At 55.2% G+C, this 18,977-nt stretch overlaps 1 protein-coding gene across 3 annotated transcripts; it reads left to right on the top strand.

Moving 5' to 3' along the window:
• The first annotated feature begins 75 nt into the window (after nucleotides 1-75).
• Nucleotides 76-18,741, top strand: LOC101019600 (glutamine-rich protein 2). Of its 3 annotated transcripts, XM_031657783.1 has the most exons (17): nucleotides 76-451; nucleotides 551-913; nucleotides 2,090-2,175; nucleotides 4,236-4,333; nucleotides 4,838-4,952; nucleotides 10,084-10,335; nucleotides 11,562-11,684; nucleotides 11,787-11,861; nucleotides 12,064-12,228; nucleotides 12,361-12,482; nucleotides 13,093-13,158; nucleotides 13,370-13,471; nucleotides 14,318-14,518; nucleotides 15,160-15,307; nucleotides 15,974-16,061; nucleotides 16,807-16,935; nucleotides 18,525-18,741. In XM_031657783.1, the coding sequence occupies exons 1-17, from the start codon at nucleotides 97-99 to the stop codon at nucleotides 18,704-18,706; spliced, it is 2,670 nt and encodes an 889-aa protein (XP_031513643.1). In that variant the 5' UTR covers nucleotides 76-96; the 3' UTR covers nucleotides 18,707-18,741. The 3 variants fall into 3 exon arrangements, with proteins under 3 accessions (XP_031513643.1, XP_031513644.1, XP_031513645.1); XM_031657784.1 differs by lacking the exon at nucleotides 15,160-15,307; XM_031657785.1 differs by lacking the exons at nucleotides 76-451; nucleotides 2,090-2,175 and having other exon boundaries at nucleotides 747-913.
• Nucleotides 18,742-18,977: the final 236 nt, after the last annotated feature.

The raw sequence follows: 18,977 nt of genomic DNA, 5'->3' as shown, positions 1-18,977 counted from the left end.
GCCTGGTGCTATCCTCTTGGTTTCGTCCAACCTGGTGTATATTTGCATGATTTGTCTCAACCTGGGACATATCCACATGGTTTGGTGCAGCCTGGAATGGAGCGGTATGGTTTGAGACAATCTGGTACATATCAGCCAGGCTTGACAGCACCAGGCACAAAGCTTCGTGGCTCTTCAACATTCCAGGCAGATTCTACAGGTTTTATATCAGCACGTCCATATCAACATGGTATGGTACCTCCTGGCAGAGAACAATATGGCCAGATGTCACCACTTCTAGCCAGTCAAGGTTTGGCATCACCTGGTATAGACCAAAGGAGTTTGGTACCACCAGAAACTTATCAGCAAGGTTTGATGCATCCTGGCACAGACCAGCATGGCCCAATACCATTGAGTACAGGTTTGGGATCTACACACCCAGATCAACAGCATTTGGCATCACTTGACCCAGGTAAGCATGAGCAGGTACATCCAGATGCAGCTCAGCACGGCTGTGCTTTCTCTCTCTCTCTCAGTCCTGATTCAATGTGTCCTGGTTATGGTGGCCCAGGTTACCTCAGTGCTGATCAGCATGGCCAGGAAGGTTTGGATCCAAATAGAACACAAGCCTCGGACCAACCTGGAATTCCTGCCCAGAAGGCCCCAGGCCAAGATGTCACCCTTTTCAGGAGTCCAGACTCCCTCCACCGAGTCTCATCAGAAAGGAGCGAAGTCTCAAGTGAAGTCCTGAGTGAGCGACGCGATTCACTGTATAGAATGAGTTCTAGTTTCCCCACGGCAGTGGAGACATTTCGTCTGCTGGGAGAGCTCAGTGGCCTCTATATGGGGCTGAAGGAGAGTATGAAGGATCTGGATGAGGAGCAGGCCGGCCAAACCGACATGGAGAAGATCCAGTTCCTGCTGGCACAGATGGGTGGGTGCTGCTTGCCGAGAGAGGAGAAACCACTGTCTCTGTTTTCTGCTGGTTTCATCCTTTTCTTTCCCTGGTCTCAACTCCTGGCTGCTACATGTCTCCCTGAGTCTCTGAAAACAGCATGTCATTCAGAGCATGTCCCACAGCCTCCAGAGTCCAAAAAAATGGGTGGGCAAAGGAGAGAACTAAGCCCCAGGAGAGGAGTGGAATGGGTTCTTGTGGCTTTGTCAGGCTCTCTGCACAGCAGCTGGGGAAAGTGTCTGGTTATAGAAAGCAGTAGCATTCGGAGGTGGGCAGGAGAGAATGTTGAAGAATTAAACTTAACATTTTGACTGGGAGCAATGGCTCACACCTGTAATCCCAGCACCTTGGGAAGCAGAGCCGGGTGGATAGCTTGAGGCCAAGAGTTCAAGACCAGCCTGGGCAACATGGCAAAATCCCATCTCTTAAAAAAAAAAAAAAAAAGGGCCTGGTGCGGTGGCTCAAGCCTGTAATCCCAGCACTTTGGGAGGCCGACACGGGCAGATCATGAGGTCAGGAGATCGAGACCATCCTGGCTAACACGGTGAAACCCTGTCTCTACTAAAAATTACAAAAAACTAGCCGGGCGGCCGGGCGTGGTCGAGACGGGCGGATCACGAGGTCAGGTGATCGAGACCATCCTGGCTAACACGGTGAAACCCCGTAAAAAAAAAAAAAAAAAAAAAAAATAGCCAGGCGTGGTAGCACACACCTGTAGTCCCAGCTACTCGGGAAGCTGAGGTGGGAAGATTGTTTGAGCCAGGGAGGCAGAGGTTGCAGTGAACTGTGATTGCATCACTGCACTCCAGCCTGGGTGACAGAGCAAGACCCGGTCTCAAATAAAAACTTAACATTTGCCTGTTCCCAACTCCAAGCCCAGAGAGTAATTAAGATTGTTTGCAGTGGGTGGAATTCGTGAGTCAGTTGTCCCAGAGCCCTTTAGGATGTCAGGCATTAGGTGGATGTTTCATGGGCTAAGGACGGCTCTCTCTCCCTTCTTCCCACCCCGCTTTCCCAGTCACCAGGAGACACAGGATACAGTGATAGGTCCTGCTGTCCTCTAGGGTAGCTTCAGTGTTGCAGGGGCTGGAAATGGAGATTGGGAGCCCATTAGAAATCTAACCCCTCTGATCATAAGGCCTCTGCTTTCCATAGTCAAAAGGACCGTACCTTCTGAACTGCAGGAGCAGCTGAAGACCATAAAGACGCTAGCCAAAGAAGTTCGGCAGGAAAAAGTAAAAGTAAGGAAGAGTCAACCCACTTTTTTTTTTTTTTTTTTTTTGAGACGGATTTGCGCTCTTGTTGCCCTGGCTGGAGTGCAGTGGCACCATCTTGGCACACCGCAACCTCCACCTCCCGGGTTCAAGCGATTCTCATGCCTCAGCCTCCCGAGTAGCTGGGATTATAGGCATGTGCCACCATGCCCAGCTAATTTTGTATTATTTGTATTATTAGTAGAGATGGGGTTTCTCCATGTTGGTCAGGCTGGTCTTGAACTCCCGACCTCAGATGATCCGCCCACCTTGGCCTCCCAAAGTGCTGGGATTACAGGCGTGAGCCACTGCGCCCAGCCCCCACTTTGTCTTTTAATGCTAATAATAGCACTTTCCATTTGTATTTTATGGATTAAATAGTCCTTTCTCTTACATTATTATCTAATTGGATCTTTGCAATCCTATCAGATAGGAAATGCCCCTTGGGTATCATCATGCTCATTTCCTGGATCTAAAACCTGAAGCTCAGGCTGGGCGCAGTGGCTCATGCCTATAATCCCAGCACTTTGGGAGGCCAAGGCAGGAGGATCACTTGAGCCCAGGAGCTCGAGACCAGCCTGGGCAACACAGCAAGGCCTTATCTCTACAAAAAATTTAAAAATTAGCCAGACATGGTGGTACATGCCTGTAGTCTCAGCTATTTGGGAGGCTGAGGCAGGAGGATCACTTGAGCCTGAGTTTGAGGCTGCAGTAAGCTATGATCACGCCACAGCACTCTAGGCTGAGTGGGAGGGCAAGACCCTGTCTCTAAAAAAAAATTTTTTTTAAACTGATGCTCAAAGCTATTATGATTCAGCTGAGCCAAATAATGATGGCTTTGCTCTTTTCATTATCTGTGGCAGCCTTGGAGTCCAGTTTGTGAGATTTTCTGGGGCCAGAGGTCATTGCAAGGGACTGCCAGATCCCTTCAGACATTCTCCTTTTTTTTTTTTTTTTTTTTTTTTTTTAATTGAGACAGAGTCTTGCCCTGTTGCCCAGGCTAGAGTGCAGTGATGTGATCTCGGCTCACTGCAACCTCTGCCCTCTGGGTTCAAGCTATTCTAGTGCCTCAGCCTCCCAAGTAGCTGGGATTACAGGCATATATGTTCATGCCCAGCTAAGTTTTGTATTTTTAGTAGAGACAGGTTTCACCATGTTGGTCAGGCTTGTCTGGAACTCCTGACCTCAGGTGATCCTCCCACCTCAGCCTCCCAAAGTGCTGGGATTACAGGTGTGACCCACCACGCCCGGCCCAGTCATTCTTTTTTTTTTTTTCTTGCTCTGTCGCCCAGGCTGGAGTGCAGTGGTGCAATCTCAGCTCACTGCAAGCTCCGCCTCCCGGGTTCACGCCATTCTCCTGCCTCAGCCTCCCGAGCAGCTGGGACTACGGGCGCCCACCACCATACCCGGCTAATTTTTTGTATTTTTAGTAGAGACGGGGTTTCACCGTGTTAGCCAGGATGGTCTCGATCTCCTGACCTCATGATCTGCCCGCCTTGGCCTCCCAAAGTGCTGGGATTACAGGTGTGAGCCACTGCGCCCCGCCTTTTTTTTTTTTTTTTTTTTAAAGACTGATTCTTGCTCTATTGCCCAGGCTGGAGTGCAGTGTCACAATCTCACCTCACTGCAACCTCTGCCTCCTGGATTCAAATGATTCTCGTGTCTTAGCCTCCTGAGTAGCTGGTATTACAGGCGCCAGCTACCACGCCTGGCTAATTTTTGTATTTTTTAGTAGAGACAGGTTTCCCCTTGTTGGCAAGGCTGGTCTCGAACTCCTGACCTCAGGTGATCTGCCCACCTCAGCCTCTCAAAGTGCTGGGATTACAGGCGTGAGCCATTGTGCCTGGCCCAGTCATCCTCTTAATGCCAGCTTTCTACATCCATGGGATGGATGAATGGGCGGATGGATGTCCACAAGGGCTCCTGGCTTTTGTCGGAGAGGGTTAGGTTAGTAGAGGGAATGGGGAGGGCTGGCATGAGCTGCAAGGGCACACTTGGGAAGCGGGAGCTCAGGCCTGCCTGACCCTCCTCATTCACTGGGTTTGTAGGTGGAAAGGCTGCAAAGGATCCTGGAGGGGGAAGGGACTCAAGAAGCAGGGAAGGAACTGAAAGCTGGAGAGCTGAGATTACAGCTGGGCGTCCTCAGGTAAAATACCCCAGCTAAGAGCAGCTGGTCCCCTGGAATCGTGAGTCTCAGCCAAGGAGATGATGGTGGCCAGTGGCTCCCTCCTGCCCCTGAATGGACCACTGTCTTTGGCCCGGATTGTGTCTGCTCTTCAGATTGTCCATGTCTAGTTCAAGGAACTAGTAGAAGCTCCCCAGGTTTTCAAAACAACTCGGGACCAGGTCTTGGAAAAGCAAAAATAAGCTTCTCAGACTCTGTCCCCAGTCGGAGGCTGAAGGAGACCACTTCTGATGACCCCTCTGAGCTCTCCCTTTGCAGTGCCCAGTCCCACCGCCCAGAAGCCTCCCAGGGCAGAGGCAGAGCCCGAGACTCCCTAGACAAAATCCAGGGGAGCGGGGTGGAGGGCGAGAGACCTCCAGCTGTGTCTGCATCCCCCTGCGTCCCTGATGGTCCAGGCTCTGCATGGGTGGGCTCGGGTCTCTGGCCTGACTGTGGAGTCTGGCAGTCTCTTGTCGTGCACCACAGAGTCACCGTGGCTGACATTGAGAAGGAGCTGGCCGAGTTGAGGGAGAGCCAAGACAGGGGCAAGGCCGCCATGGAAAATTCTGTCTCCGAAGCCTCCCTTTACCTGCAGGACCAGGTGAGGATTCCCCACTCTTCAGCTCCAGGGACCAAGGGCCCTTCTCAGAGCTGGTTTGTCCCTGCCCTCCCACCTCTCATCAAAAACCAGGTCCCTCCCGTCCCCTGCGTGTGTGTGTGTGTGTGTGTGGTGTGTGTGTGTGTGTGTCTGTGTGTGTGTGTGGTGTGTGTGTGTCTGTGGTGTGTGTGGTGTGTGTGTGGTGTGTGTGTGTGTCTGTGTGTGTGTGTATGGTGTGTGTGTGGTGTGTGGGTGTGTGGTGTGTGTGTCTGTGTGTCTGTGTGTGTGTGTATGCGTGTGTGTGTGTGTGTGGTGTGTGTGTGTGTGTGTGTATGGTGTGTGTGTGGTGTGTGGTGTGTGTGTCTGTGTGTCTGCTGTGTGTGTGTGTATGCATGTGTGTATGCGTGTGTGTGTGTGTGTGTGTGTGTGGTGTGTGGGCAGGGGGTGGGGGGGCCATGGCGAATGTGTCCAGGATCCAGATCCCTCCTTATCCAAAGCCAGCTCTGAGTCCACAGGGGCAAGTGGCAAGGGAAAGGAACCCTTACAACACCTGTCTACCTCCCATTCGATCTTTCCCTATCTTTCTTTCTTTTTTTTTTTTTTTTGAGATGGAATTTCACTCTTGTCGTCCAGGCTGGAGTGCAGTGTCGCGATCTTGGCTCACTGCAACCTCTGCCTCCCAGGTTCAAGCGATTCTCCTGCCTAAGCATCCTGAGTAGCCAGGACTACAGGCATGTGCTACCACGCTCAGCTAATTTTTGTATTTTTGGTAGAGATGGGGTTTCACCATGTCGGCCAAGCTGGTCACGATCTTTGCTATCTTCTTTATGATATAATTCATATATCAATACATTCACCCTTTTAAATTGAATAAGGTAGTTTTTAGTACATTCACAAAGTTGTGCAGCTATCACCACAATCTAATTCCAAAACATTTAATCACCCCAGAAAGAAACCCTGTGACTCTTAGCAATCTCTCCCCATGCCCTTCTATCCCTCAGCCCCTGACAACCACGAATCTGCTTTCTGCCACTATGGATTTGTCTATTCTGGACATTTCATATAAATGGAATCATACAACATACGACTTTTGTATCTGGCTTCTTGCACTTAGCATGATGTTTTCAAGGCTCATCCACGTTGTAGCATGTGTCAATACTCCGTTCTTTTTTGTGGCTTCATAGCATTCCATTCTGTGTCTGTGCCACAGTTTGTTTATCTGGTCATCAGTTGAAAGACATCTGGGTTGTTTCCATCCTTTGGCTATTATGAATAATGCTGCTGTGCACATTCATGTATAAGTTTTTTTTTTTTTTTTTTGAGACGGAGTCTCACTGTGTCACTCAGACTGGAATGCAGTGACTCGATCTTGGCTCACTGCAAGCTCCGCCTCCTGGGTTCACACCATTCTCCTGCCTCAGCCTCCCCAGTGGCTGGGACTACAGGTGCCCACCACCATGCCTGGATAATTTTAAAAAATATTTTTAGTAGAGACGGGGTTTCACCGCATTAGCCAGGATGATCTCGATCTCCTGACCTTGTGATCTGCCCACCTCAGCCTCCCGAAGTGCTGGGATTATAGGCGTGAGCCACTGCACCTGGCCATAATAAGTTGTTTTTTTTGTTGTTGTTGTTTTGTTTTGTTTTTGGAGATGGAGTTTTGCTCTTGTTATCCAGGCTGGAGGGCAATGGCGTGATCTTGGCTCACTGCAATCTCCAACTCCTGGGTTCAAGTGATTCTCTTGCCTCAGCCTCCCAAGTAGCTGGGATTACAGGTGCCCGCTACCACGCCCAGGTAATTTTGTATTTTTAGGAGAGATGGGGTTTCACCATGTTGGCCAGGCTTGTCTCGAACTCCTAACCTCAGGTGATCCACCCGCCTCAGTCTCCCAAAGTGCTGGCCTGGCCTCATGTATAAGTTTTTGTGTGGGGCCAGATGCGGGGACTCACACCTGTAATCCCAGCACTTTGGGAGGACGAGGCAAGTAGATCACTTGAGGTCAGGAGTTGGAGAGCAGCCTGGCCAACAATGTGAAACCCCATCTCTACTAAAAATACAGAAAATAGGCCGGGCGTGGTGGGTCACGCCTGTAATCCCAGCACTTTGGGAGGCCGAGATGGGCGGATCACGAGGTCAGGAGTTCGAGACCAGCCTGACCAACATGGTGAAACCCCATCTCTACTAAAAAAATACAAAAATTAGCCGGGCATGGTGGCGCGTGCCTGTAATCCCAGCTACTCTGGAGGCTGAAGCAGGAGAATTGCTTGAATCTGGGGGGTGGAGGTTGCAGTGAGCAGAGATCACACCACTGCACTCCAGCCTGGGCGACAGGGTGAGGTGAGACTCCATCTCAAAAAAACAAAAACAAAAACAGAAAATAGCTGGGTGTGGTTGTGCACACCTGTAATCCCAGCTTCTTGGGAGGCTGAGGCAGGAGAATCACTTGAACCTGGGAGGCGGAGGTTGCAGTGAGCCATGATCATGCCACTGGATGCCAGCCTGGGTGACAGCAAGACCCTGTCTCAAAAAAAAAAAAAAAAATTTTAGCCACCCTAGTGGGTGTGAGGTGGGATCTCATTAGAGTTTTGATTTGCATTTCCCTAGTGACCAAAGATGCTGAGCATCTTTTCGTGTGCTTTTTGGCCATTTGTATACTTTCTTTTTTTTTTTTTTTTTTTGAGACAGAGTCATGCTCTGTCACCCAGGCTGGAGTGCGGTGGCCGGATCTCAGCTCACTGAAAGCTCCGCCTCCCGGGTTCACGCCATTCTCCTGCCTCAGCCTCCCGAGTAGCTGGGACTATAGGCACCCGCCACCTCGCCCGGCTAGTTTTTTTGTATTTTTTAGTAGAGACGGGGTTTCACCGTGTTAGCCAGGATGGTCTCGATCTCCTGACCTCGTGTTCCGCCCGTCTCGGCCTCCCAAAGTGCTGGGATTACAGGCTTGAGCTACCGCGCCCGGCCTCTGTATACTTTCTTTAGAGATAAAATATACATATCTGTTCAAATCCTTCATCCATTTTTTCAGGTGAGTTATTTGTCATTTTATTATTGAGTTGAAAGAGTTCTTTACATGTTCTGGATGCTAGGCTCTTATTTGATAGATGACTTGCAAATATTTTCTCCCATTCTGTGGGTCATCTTTTCATTTTCTTGACAGTGTCTGCCTTTAAGCCTTGCAATGCAATTCTTGGTCATTTTCTCACTAAGGAGTGTCTGAACCAGCAGCAGCCCTCTGAGTGCCCACAGAAGGACCACCTAGGAAAAGCCACTGGGCCAAGGGGGTTCATGTCAGGAACCTCTTTGTGCATTTTTTTTTTTTCTTGAGAAAGAGTTTTGCTCTGTTGCCCAGGCTGGAGTGCAGTGGCACCATCTCAGCTCACTGCATCTCCACCTCCTGGGTTCAAGTGATTCTCCTGTCTCGGACTCCTGGGTAGCTGGGACTACAGGTGCGCACTGCCACGCCCAGCTAATTTTTTTTGGATTTTTAGTAGAGACGGGGTTTCACCACATTGGTCAGGCCGGTCTTGAACTCCTGACCTCAGGCCATTCACCTGCCTCTGCCTCCCAAAGTGCTTGGATTATAGGCATGAGCCACTGCACCCCACTTTTTTTTTTTTTTTTTTTTGAGACAGAGTTTCGCTCTTGTTGCCCGGGCTGGAGTCCAATGGCATAATTTCAGCTCAGTGAAACCTCTGTCTCCCGGGTTCAAGTGATTCTCCTGCCTCAGCCTCCCAAGCAGCTGAGGTTACAGGTGCCTGCCAGCACACCTGGCTAATTTTTGTATTTTTAGTAGAGATGGGGTTCACCATGTTGATCAGGCTGGTCTTGAACTCCTGACCTCAGGTGATCCACCCACCTTGGCCTCCCAAAGTGCTCGGATTACAGGCGTGAGCCACGTGCCTGCCCACTTTGTGCTTTGAGCCACATTCCAGGCTCCCAAGTTGCTGGAACTGTGGTGTGCATCATGTCATGACCCCAGGCCAGGTGTCCTGCCCGAAGAGCAGCTGGGAGTGTTTAAGAGTCACCTGTCAGTCCAAGCTCATGTCTGGCTGTCCCAGGACCACACTCAGGAGAGAATCCACTTCCTGTTGGGCTGGCCTAGCCTCCTTTTGCAGGCTTTTTTTGGAGGCCCCTGCTTCTACATGCTGCATCTTTAGCCACCTTGGCCTCCTGCCTCTCTCTGAACGCACTCTTATCTTTCCTGCTGTTCTTTACACAGATAGCTGTGGCTTAGTCTTAAGACTCCACTGAAATGTCCATGTTTCTGAGAGGCCTCTTCCACTTTTCCAGAGAGAACTGGCCAGTCCCTCTGCATCCGGGGCCCTCAGAGGTGCCTGCCTCCAGGCAGGCTCTTCTGGTTGTAAGTGGCAGCATCGCTGTGAGCCCACACAAGAGGGTGCTGCCCTGGGGATGTGCAGCTGTAGGAAGTGGAGGAAAAGGGAACTTCCAGGCCATGGGGGAAGGGCATGTCCGCCTGTCCCTCTGCATCTGCTTTTGTGGGTACCCGTGTCCCTCTCCTGACCCATCCTCTGAGCCCCCATGTCTCTCTCCCGTTCCACTCTCAATCCACCTTGCTCTCCTTTGTGCTCCACAGTGGCTGCCCCAGCCCTGCAGAGTCCTTTCTGCTCCATTACCCACTCCCAAGAGAGGAGCCTAGGTTGGCCCAGCCTCTCTTTTTGGACGGAGCATGTCCATTCCCCCGGCATGTGAGCAGGAGCATGTGCAAGCCCCACCCCTCACAGCCCCAGATCCCGGGGCGGGGCCTGTGTGTCATTAGGGTCCTCTGTATGTTTACGGCCCAGCTAACTGGCAGCAGCACTTTACGATTTAGCTAAAGAAGAGATGTTCTCACACTAAGCCAAGCCGGTGGGCTGGCTGGAGAAAGCTCCAGAGGCCTTCCTCTGGCAAGGGCTTGGCTCAGCATTGACACTGTGCTCCCAGAGAACTCTCTCAACTCACCGTTTACTGGATAGATGCCCATGATGGCACATGCTCTGGGAGGCACTGAGGATGCAGCGACTGCCCAGGGCGCAACAGGGAAGAGGCACACAGGCTAGGAGCAGTGCCAGCATGGGCAGAACGTGGCCATGACTGGCCTCACTGCCCTGCTGCTGCCGTCTCTCCTGCATGCAGTTGGACAAGCTCAGGATGATCATTGAGAGCATGCTGACCTCCTCCTCCACGCTCCTGTCCATGAGCATGGCCCCGCACAAGGCCCACACCTTGGCTCCTGGCCAGATCGACCCTGAGGCCACCTGTCCAGCCTGCAGCCTGGATGTGGGCCATCAGGTCAGCATGCTGGTGCAGCGCTATGAGCAACTCCAAGACATGGTCAACAGCCTGGTCGTCTCCCGACCCTCCAAGAAGGCCAAGCTTCAGAGACAGGTGGGGCTCTGCTCGCCTCCCTCCTGCTGCAACTGGACATGGCCCCACAGGGGAGGGTCACCCTGCTGCAGACCCACGGAAGTGGGGCGGGTGTTTGGACCTCAAGTTCAGCTCTCCATGGTGGAGCCCTTTAGCCAGATCCTACAAGAGTCCCTGGTCTTTCTGCAGGTCCACAGCAAGGGTAGCAGCAGAACTAGCTTTGGGGATAGGAGACCGTGGGGAAGAGCTGGCTTGATGGGGTGGGACAGCACATGCTGGCTGAGGACAGATCAGTGCCCTTCGTGTGCCCTGGAAACACAGGCCCAACTGTAGGAGATGTTGGCTCCCTGGCACACGGGTCTTCCGACCCCTTCTCAATTTCCCTCCAAAGGGCAGGCTTGCTGGTGGGGGTGGGCACAGCCACAAGCCCTGGGTCCTGCCTCTTGGGCTGAGGAACTCAGATTTGGGCCAGGAGCATGGGAGAATAAAGCGTGCAGCCCAGCTCTCCAGTGCCCCGGGACAGCACATCACTCCTGAGCCTCCGTCACCTCTACTGACCCCCCACTGGCAAGCCAGGGTCCCGAGGCTAGTCCGTGGGGATGTAGGTGACTGACGCTTGTGTCCTGTGGGGGTGGACACCCAGAAAGGGCAGGCAGAGGGCCTTCTGCACTGTTAGTGGGAAATTGTTTTCCATTTATTTATTTATTTATTTATTTTTTTGAGACAGAGTCTTGCTCTGTCACCCAGGCTGGAGTGCAGTGGCCGTATCTCAGCTAATCGCAAGCTCTGCCTCCCGGGTTTAGGCCATTCTCTTGCCTCAGCCTCCCGAGTAGCTGGGACTACAGGCGCCCGCCACCTCGCCTGGCTAATTTTTTTGTATTTTTTTGGTAGAGACGGGGTTTCACCGTGTTAGCCAGGATGGTCTCGATCTCCTGACCTCGTGATCCGCCCGTCTCAGCCTCCCAAAGTGCTGGGATTACAGGCTTGAGCCACCGCGCCCGGCCCCATTGTTGTTTTTGAGACAGGGTCTCCCTATGTTGCCCAGGCTGTTCTCGAACTCCTGGGCTCAAGTGATCCTCTTGCCTCGCCCCAGCTTCCCAAAGTGCCAGGATTACAGGCATGAGCCACCGCTCCCAGCCTTGGAGATGTTTTAAGGGCCAACTTACCTGGGGGCAGCAATACTAAGGCAGCAGGGGGTGGGATCGCGCCAGCAGCCTCCGAGAGCCTTCCCATCCCTCCTGCCGCAGGACGAGGAGCTGCTGGGCCGCGTGCAGAGTGCCATCCTGCAGGTGCAGGGCGACTGCGAGAAGCTTAACATCACCACCAGCAACCTTATCGAGGACCATCGGCAGAAACAGAAGGACATTGCTGTGAGTGGCCGCAGGGTGGCCGGGATGGGGCTGGGGCTCAGTGTGGTGCTGCAGCCCCGTAGCTGCTGGCTCTTTTTTCCTCTGTTCACTTGGCCTCCCCAGATGCTGTACCAGGGTCTGGAGAAGCTCGAAAAGGAAAAGGCCAACAGGGAGCACTTGGAGATGGAGATTGATGTGGTGGGTGCCAGGCCCCAGGGGCCACGCTGTGTCCCAGGGCAGTCTCGCCGGCTGTTCTTTGAGAGACTGAGTGGAGGGAAGCTGGCAAGAGGAGTGTGGGCACTCAGAAACCTGCCTGGTGTTAGGGGTTGACACCCCCAGGGAATGGGGCCCCTCCATGGCCATCTCCCAGATGCGGGGACCTCTGTCTGTCTCTGGGCAGAAAGCCGACAAGAGTGCTCTGGCCACCAAAGTGAGCCGTATCCAGTTTGATGCCACCACGGAGCAGCTGAACCACATGATGCAGGAGCTGGTGGCCAAGATGAGCGGGCAGGAGCAGGACTGGCAGAAGATGCTGGACAAGCTGCTCACAGAGATGGACAACAAGGTAAGGCAGGGGCATGGCGGGGCTCTCCATCCCACAGCCCTGCCTCCAGGATTGGGACAGCACCACCTTCTCCTGGGTCAGCCCCCTACCTGCTTCCTTAGAGGTCCCCTGGGCCCCCTTTCCCTGCCACAGCTGGACCGCCTGGAGCTGGACCCAGTGAAGCAGTTGCTGGAGGATCGGTGGAAATCACTGCGACAGCAGCTCAGGGAGCGCCCCCCACTCTACCAGGCAGATGAGGCGGCTGCCATGCGGAGGTGACACCTGGGAGGCAGGGGAGGAGGCTGGCACGCTCTTCGGAGGGTGAGGGCAGAGGGGGCTGGGGGTCCCCAGACAAAGAGCTCCTGCCGGCACACAGCGGATCCTGCCCAGGACTGTCCCATGGTTGGAGGGACAGAATTTTAAGAGCTTGAAACACTCTTCTAGCTCAGGCCCCTTTGTATTACAGCAGAGAAAGGGAGGAGGGGAGGCTTAAGGCTCTCTGGGTTTGGCTGAGCTAAGCTGGGCCTTTGGGACAGGGAGAGGTCCTCAATACCCAGAGCTGAGACAGCTCCTGGGGGCCTGGCCTATAGGACCTGGCCCATGGTAGGCTTGAATTCCAGGATTCCCATTCGTGGCCGCCAGGGGGCCCCCGAGACTTGTACAGGGCACCCTCAGGGGCCCAAGGAAGCCTGCTGGCTTTGGGTTAGGGCAGGGAGGTCTGGGATGTGAGCCCGGAGGTGGGAGCAGATGGATTCTCGGGGAGCAGGGACAAGATCTGCACCCTGGTGGGCTGAGCTTCCAGCCTGCCTGGCCTGCAGGGTCACAAGCCCTTCTGGGACTTCTGGGCAGAGCACTCACCCTGTGTGTACGTCCCATTCCTAACAGGCAGCTCCTGGCACATTTCCACTGCCTTTCATGTGACCGGCCCTTGGAGACACCTGTGACCGGACAGTGAGTGCCCACACCACTGGCACACGGCCTTGCACGGCAGGGCTGTGTCTCCTCCCTTCTCCACCTGTGTCCACCTTTCTTTCATGCGTCTACTTTCAGCCCTTGCTCCCTCCCAGGCTGGGGGCGGTGGGAAGGTTCTTTAGGCAGGTGGATTTGGGGGACAGGACTTGTCCCACTCTGACCCGTCCCTTCTCCCTCTGTCCCTGCCCAGTGCCATCCCTGTGACCCCCGCGGGTCCAGGCCTACCTGGCCACCATTCCATCCGCCCCTACACGGTGTTTGAACTGGAGCAGGTCCGGCAGCATAGCCGCAAGTATGGGACAGCAGGGTCTGGGGCCAGGGCTCTGGATGGGGAAGGCAGAGGACAGGGGTGACTCCGGAGGGCCCGGCGGAACGTGACAGAAGGCAGCGCTGTGGCATAGTGTGGAGAGCCTCCTCCTTGGAGTGGGACAGTGGGGGCCGCAGGCCAATTTCTGAACTAGCTCCCTGGCAGTTCCCAGAGCATAAGAGTAGGAGGCAGACCTAGTCACACCTGCCTTTGGGAGTTACGGTGGGACTTTGTCAAGGTCACCAGCTGCCTCTGAGAGCTCCTCTACTTCTCGACCTCTTCCCCAGCCTTCAGCTGTCTCAGCAACCCCGGGATTAGAGCGGTCGGGGGAGGGTCCAGCATAGCTCAGCTGGAGGGTGGGCTCAGCCAACAAAGGAGGCTGGCGGCAGGCATCTCATGCTCCCTCCGGCTCCTGCCCGCCTCTCTGCTGCTCCCCTTCTCCTAAGGATGGGAGTCCATAGTTCGGAGGACTTCAGGCTGCTCTTTGAAGCCCTACGGGTTCCAGGTATGCGGGGCCAGGTGCGCCGAGATGGGAAGGCCCGGGGCTGCCCTCAGCTCCTCCACCTGCAGGCAGTAGGGCTTTCGTCCATTTGGCTGGCCTGCACTTTCCCATCTGAGGAAAGCCTTCCCGGCAAGTCTGGCCCTCAGATGCTGTGGAAAGGGCTACTGCTGAGGGGTCAAGCTGCCCAGCGACCCCCACCCTCGGCCAAGAGCCCATGAGACTAGCTGGGTCCTGCACAAAAGGGACCCGGAACTGAAGGATTCGGCTTACACAAGGTCAAGGCCCCCTCCATGGGCCAACCCTCCCTCTGTTCTGCTCACACCCTGCAGCCTCAAGCTGGGCAGTGCCTTCCCTCGGGGTGACCTGGCACAGATGGAGCAAAGCGTGGGGCGCCTGCGCTCCATGCACTCCAAGATGCTGATGAATATCGAGAAGGTGCAGATCCACTTCGGGGGCTCCACCAAGGCCAGCAGCCAGATAATCCGCGAGCTGCTGCACTCCCAGTGCCTGGGCTCCCCCTGCTACAAACGGTACAGGAGAGGGGCGAGGCCATGGGGAGCAGGCGCCCAGCGACCAGGCTTGGCTTCTGCCCATGCACGGCTGTGCAGACAAACGCCTTGCCCCACTGCTGGGGAAGAAAAGAGAGTGTGTGTGTGTGAAAGTGTGGGCGAGGGGTGTCAGTGTGTAATGTGTGTAAGCCATGTGTCTATGGGTGTCAGTGTATGAGTGTGTGTAAGGGTGTGTATGAGTGCATGTGTGTGAGTGTGGGTGTTTATGTGTGTGCATGTATGGGTACGTGTGTATGAGTATGTGTGTGTATGTGTGTGTGCATGTATATGAGTATGCGCGTGAGTACTTATCTTCATATGTACATGTGTGTGTGAGGACCTGTGTGTATGTGTGTGTGAGACTGTGTGTATGAGTACGTGTGTATGTGTGTGAGTGTATGGGTGTGTGTGCACACCTGCCCATGTGCACAGTCACTGGGGTGGCCCGGCCTCGCGGCTGCTCTGCCCCCGCCCGCCTGTTCCTGGGCCCCGGCTGCCCTGCCTCCCAGCAGCCCCTGAAGAGAAGCTGCCCCACTTCCCTCTGGTCAGCCCCATCGTGGGTGAGTTCCAGGCCACATCCCTGGCAGTCTTCTCCCAATGACTCCATCCTGTTTTCATCACAGGGTGACAGATATGGCCGATTACACCTACTCAACTGTGCCCCGGCGCTGCGGGGGCAGCCACACCCTCACCTACCCCTACCACCGCAGCCGCCCGCAGCACCTACCCCGGGGCCTGTATCCCACCGAAGAGATCCAGATTGCCATGAAGGTCAGGGCTCTGCCTGGAGCCACCAGGGAGGGAGGCCCTGACAGGGCTCCAGATTCCTCACAGTCATTCTCTAAAGCCACCAGAAGTCATCTCAGCCAGCCCTCTGCCTTGAGGCAATTCCTTAATCAGACCCAGTGAAAGCCTCAGGTTCTTACCCTTTTCTGGGAAGAAAGATTTATCCCGGCTGCCTGCCTGCCTTCCCAGCAGCATTCCGGCCTCCCAGGCCTCCCACCATGGCCCAGATACCATTTCACCTCCCTCTACCTTCTCGCTCCACTCTAGTGGAGGTGGGAAGAGAAAGCCGAAGGAGGTGTGGAAAAGAGAAAGCCTGAGTGACTGAGTGATTTGTGCCCCTTCTGGGAGGTGGGTAGGTGCTGTTACTGTCCCATTCCACAGAAGATGAAATAGGGACAGGGTTGCCACCCACATCTCTGGCTCCGGGTCCATGCCCTTGCCCTGCTCACGTGCGCCGTCATGGAGCTTGTGCGCCTGGCCTCTGCATGGTGGCTGCTGGGCACAGGCCATGTCCGGGTCCCCAAGGGGCTCCCAGAGCCCCCCAGGAGGGTTCTGAGACCACAGTGCTCTGTGCTTCAGGCCTGTGTGGATGGGCCGGGGCCAGGGGGCTGTGGCCGCTACAATGGTGATGGTATCTGTCCACTTCTACAGCGTGATGAGGTGGACATCTTGGGCCTGGATGGCCACATTTACAAGGGACGGATGGACACAAGGCTGCCGGGCATCCTCAGCAAAGACAGTGAGTGGAGTCCAGAGGCCCCCAGGCGCCGCACTCGGGTCCAACAGGGTGTGCATCCATTGTGGGACCTGGCACTTTTATGGGCCACTGGACCCTGGGTGTCTTCCTTCTCCACTCCCCTCACTCCAAATGTTCAGGTCTCTCGAGAAGCCACCAGGTAAATGTTCACAGGTGGAGGACAGCTGTCCAGCCTCAGCCATCAGCTGGGATGGGGTGGCCCCGTGTTTTCTTGCCAGCCTCCATCCCGGCTGCACTGCTGGGCTCTCCTGTCTTGGCCTCTGTCCACGGCATCATCAGGGCCTCCTCCTCCTTCAAAACTCAGCACAGTGCCCTCTGCTGAGCCCCACCACTTCAGCCCCCGAATGCCCGCCTCCCGTGGCAACGCCCGAAACCTGCTGTTGGTCACTTTCCATCATGCATTTAGCTGTGTATGCGCCTTTCTAGATGCCTCCCCTCCTGCCCTGGAAACCCCAGGTCAGAACTCACCCCTCACCTGGCACAGGGCTGACGTGTGCAGGTCCTCCCCTGCACACTCCTCTGTGTGAGTGGGTGGGTTGGGTGGGTGGCCACGAGAATGAATGAAGACTGCTTCTCTGGGGCATAGCCACAAATTCAGAATGACGAGGACCCCACTCAGCTGAGGCTGGCCATGACCAGCAGCCCTGCAGCCCTCTCCCCACGCCCAGGGGTTCCCAGAGCTCTTACCGCTGCCTCAGCACTGACCCTTGCCTCCTGCCCCCATCAGGCTCAGGGACCTCAAAGCGCAAGTCCCAGCAGCCCAGGCCCCACGTGCACAGGCCGCCATCACTCGGCGGCAATGGCCACCTGCCCTCCCGGCCACAGAGTGCCCAGATGTCAGCTGGCAACATCTCAGGTAGCTTCCCTCTGGGTGGGGCATCCTGCCAGGCCTCCCTGCTGGCCCTGCTGGTCCCCCTTCCTGCCATGTAGGGCCACACCTTTATCTCCCCGGAGAGGGGAGGGCCTGGGAGCCGAAGGAGGTGTAGAAAAGAGAAAGCTGGGTGTGGAAAAGAGGACCCTGAGTGACTGAGTGATTCGTGCCCCTTCTGGGAGGTGGGTAGGTGCTGTTACTGTCCCATTCCACAGAAGATGAAATAGGGACAAGGTCGCCACCCACATCTCTGGCTCCAGGTCCATGCCCTTGCCCTGCTCACGTGCGCTGTCATGGAGCTCATGCGCCTGGCCTCTGCATGGTGGCTTCTGGGCACAGGCCATGCCCGGGACCCCAAGGGGCCCCTGACCCTGTCATGGAGGAACCTCTCTCTGCCGCCCGGCCTGGAAGATCCCTTGGGTCCTTGAGCTCCCCAGGAGTTAAGTTGGGCCTGAAGGTCAGGGAGCTGTGGACCCCCAAGCTACGGGGCCATACAAGGCCCTGCAACCAGGAGGCTGGATCACTGCCAAGTGACCCTGGGCAAGGTCACTCTTGACAAGGGCTGTCCCCTCTCCAGACCTCAGTTTCCTCATCTGTCATCAAGGGGGTGCTGGGTTAGTGCTGCTTGGAGTTAGGGCCCCCCTGAGAATCTAGTGAAAGCTGCCGACCTTCCTCCTGTAAAACAGTATGCACCCACATTCCTTGTGAATGCCTGCGGGAGGTTCAGGGACCCCCCGCCCAGAGCCTGCACCCTCCCCTGCCCCTCAGCTAGATGCTCTCCAGCATCACTCCAGCCCTCAGTGAGGGCATGTGGCTGAGGGAGGAGGAAATCACAACAGAATAAGTGGCTGTGGTGGTCATGGCACCTCGCCATCATCTAGGGCCCCCCACAGGCCAGGTAGTTTAGGAGCTTTATATGGACGGATGAACCACTTTTAATCCACGTACCAGCACTAAGAGGTAGGGACCATCGTTAGCACCACTTACAGCTGAGAAAACTGAGGCACAGAGAGGTGAAGGTCCTTGCTCCAGGTCACACAGCCAGGAAGCGGCAGAGCTGGAGTTCAAAGCCAAGCCCTCTGGCCCAGAGGCTATTCTGGGAACGACAGGTCTCAGTGGTGGACGGTGAGCACAGAACTGTCACCCTGGCTCCCAGAACTCTGTTTTCTTGGGAATACTTAGCTCACTTCTCCCAGTGTCTACTCTAAGGGCACTGAAAATGCTCTGGAAGCAGGAGAGAGGGACTGGTAGTCTCGGGAAAATTCCTGTGCCTATTGGTGTGGATGTCTAGTGTCTGTATTAACAGGAAACAGTACCAAAGAGGCAGCTCTTGGCCCCTGCAGAAGGACATGTTTGCTTATTTTTCATTCACAAAGATCATGAAGGGTGCTTCATGACTGCTTAGGAGCTCAGATGGGCCTGCACCGTGCCCCCCGGCCCCGGCAGCTCCCCTCCAGCCTGCCCGGCCTGGTGAACAGAACTGCTGTCAACCTCCCTGGGCTTTGGGCAGGCTGGGGTGACCCCTGGTGGGTTTGGGAAATGTGTTGAGCAACCTCAGCCCCTCTGTCTTGCAGTTTCTTCGCGTCAACAGAAAGACAGACCTTCCTCCGAGGGCCGTCTCTCCCAGCCGAACACAGCCCACCCACCCAGCTCTGCCACGGTGGCAAACAGGGGGCTGGAGAGGCACATGGACATGCCTCCTGGGGAGGGGCTCGAGGAGCCCACGCGGGGGCCACGGTCCAGCACTACTCAGTGAGCGGAGGTGTAAATAAATGTTCAGGAGGAAGTTTAGGTGCGGCGAGTCTTCTCTGACAGTCCTGGCTCAGGAAGATGGAGGGAAGGGGAAGTACCTGCTGCTGGCCAGGCAGCCCCGCCACGTGCCTCCAGACCACCCCCAGGCCTGCCCACTCAGTAGACCTTCTCTTGGACAGTGGATCTGGTTTGTAGCCTGAAAGTGAGTCCTCAGCTTCTGTTCTCCAAGGGCGCCAGGGCTTCAGGAGAGCTGGACACTGCACTGGAGACAGGGA

The sequence above is a fragment of the Papio anubis genome, chromosome 17 (assembly GCF_008728515.1).
Source record: "Papio anubis isolate 15944 chromosome 17, Panubis1.0, whole genome shotgun sequence".
NCBI lineage: Eukaryota > Metazoa > Chordata > Mammalia > Primates > Cercopithecidae > Papio > Papio anubis.
This window is presented reverse-complemented; position numbering and strand designations above follow the sequence as displayed.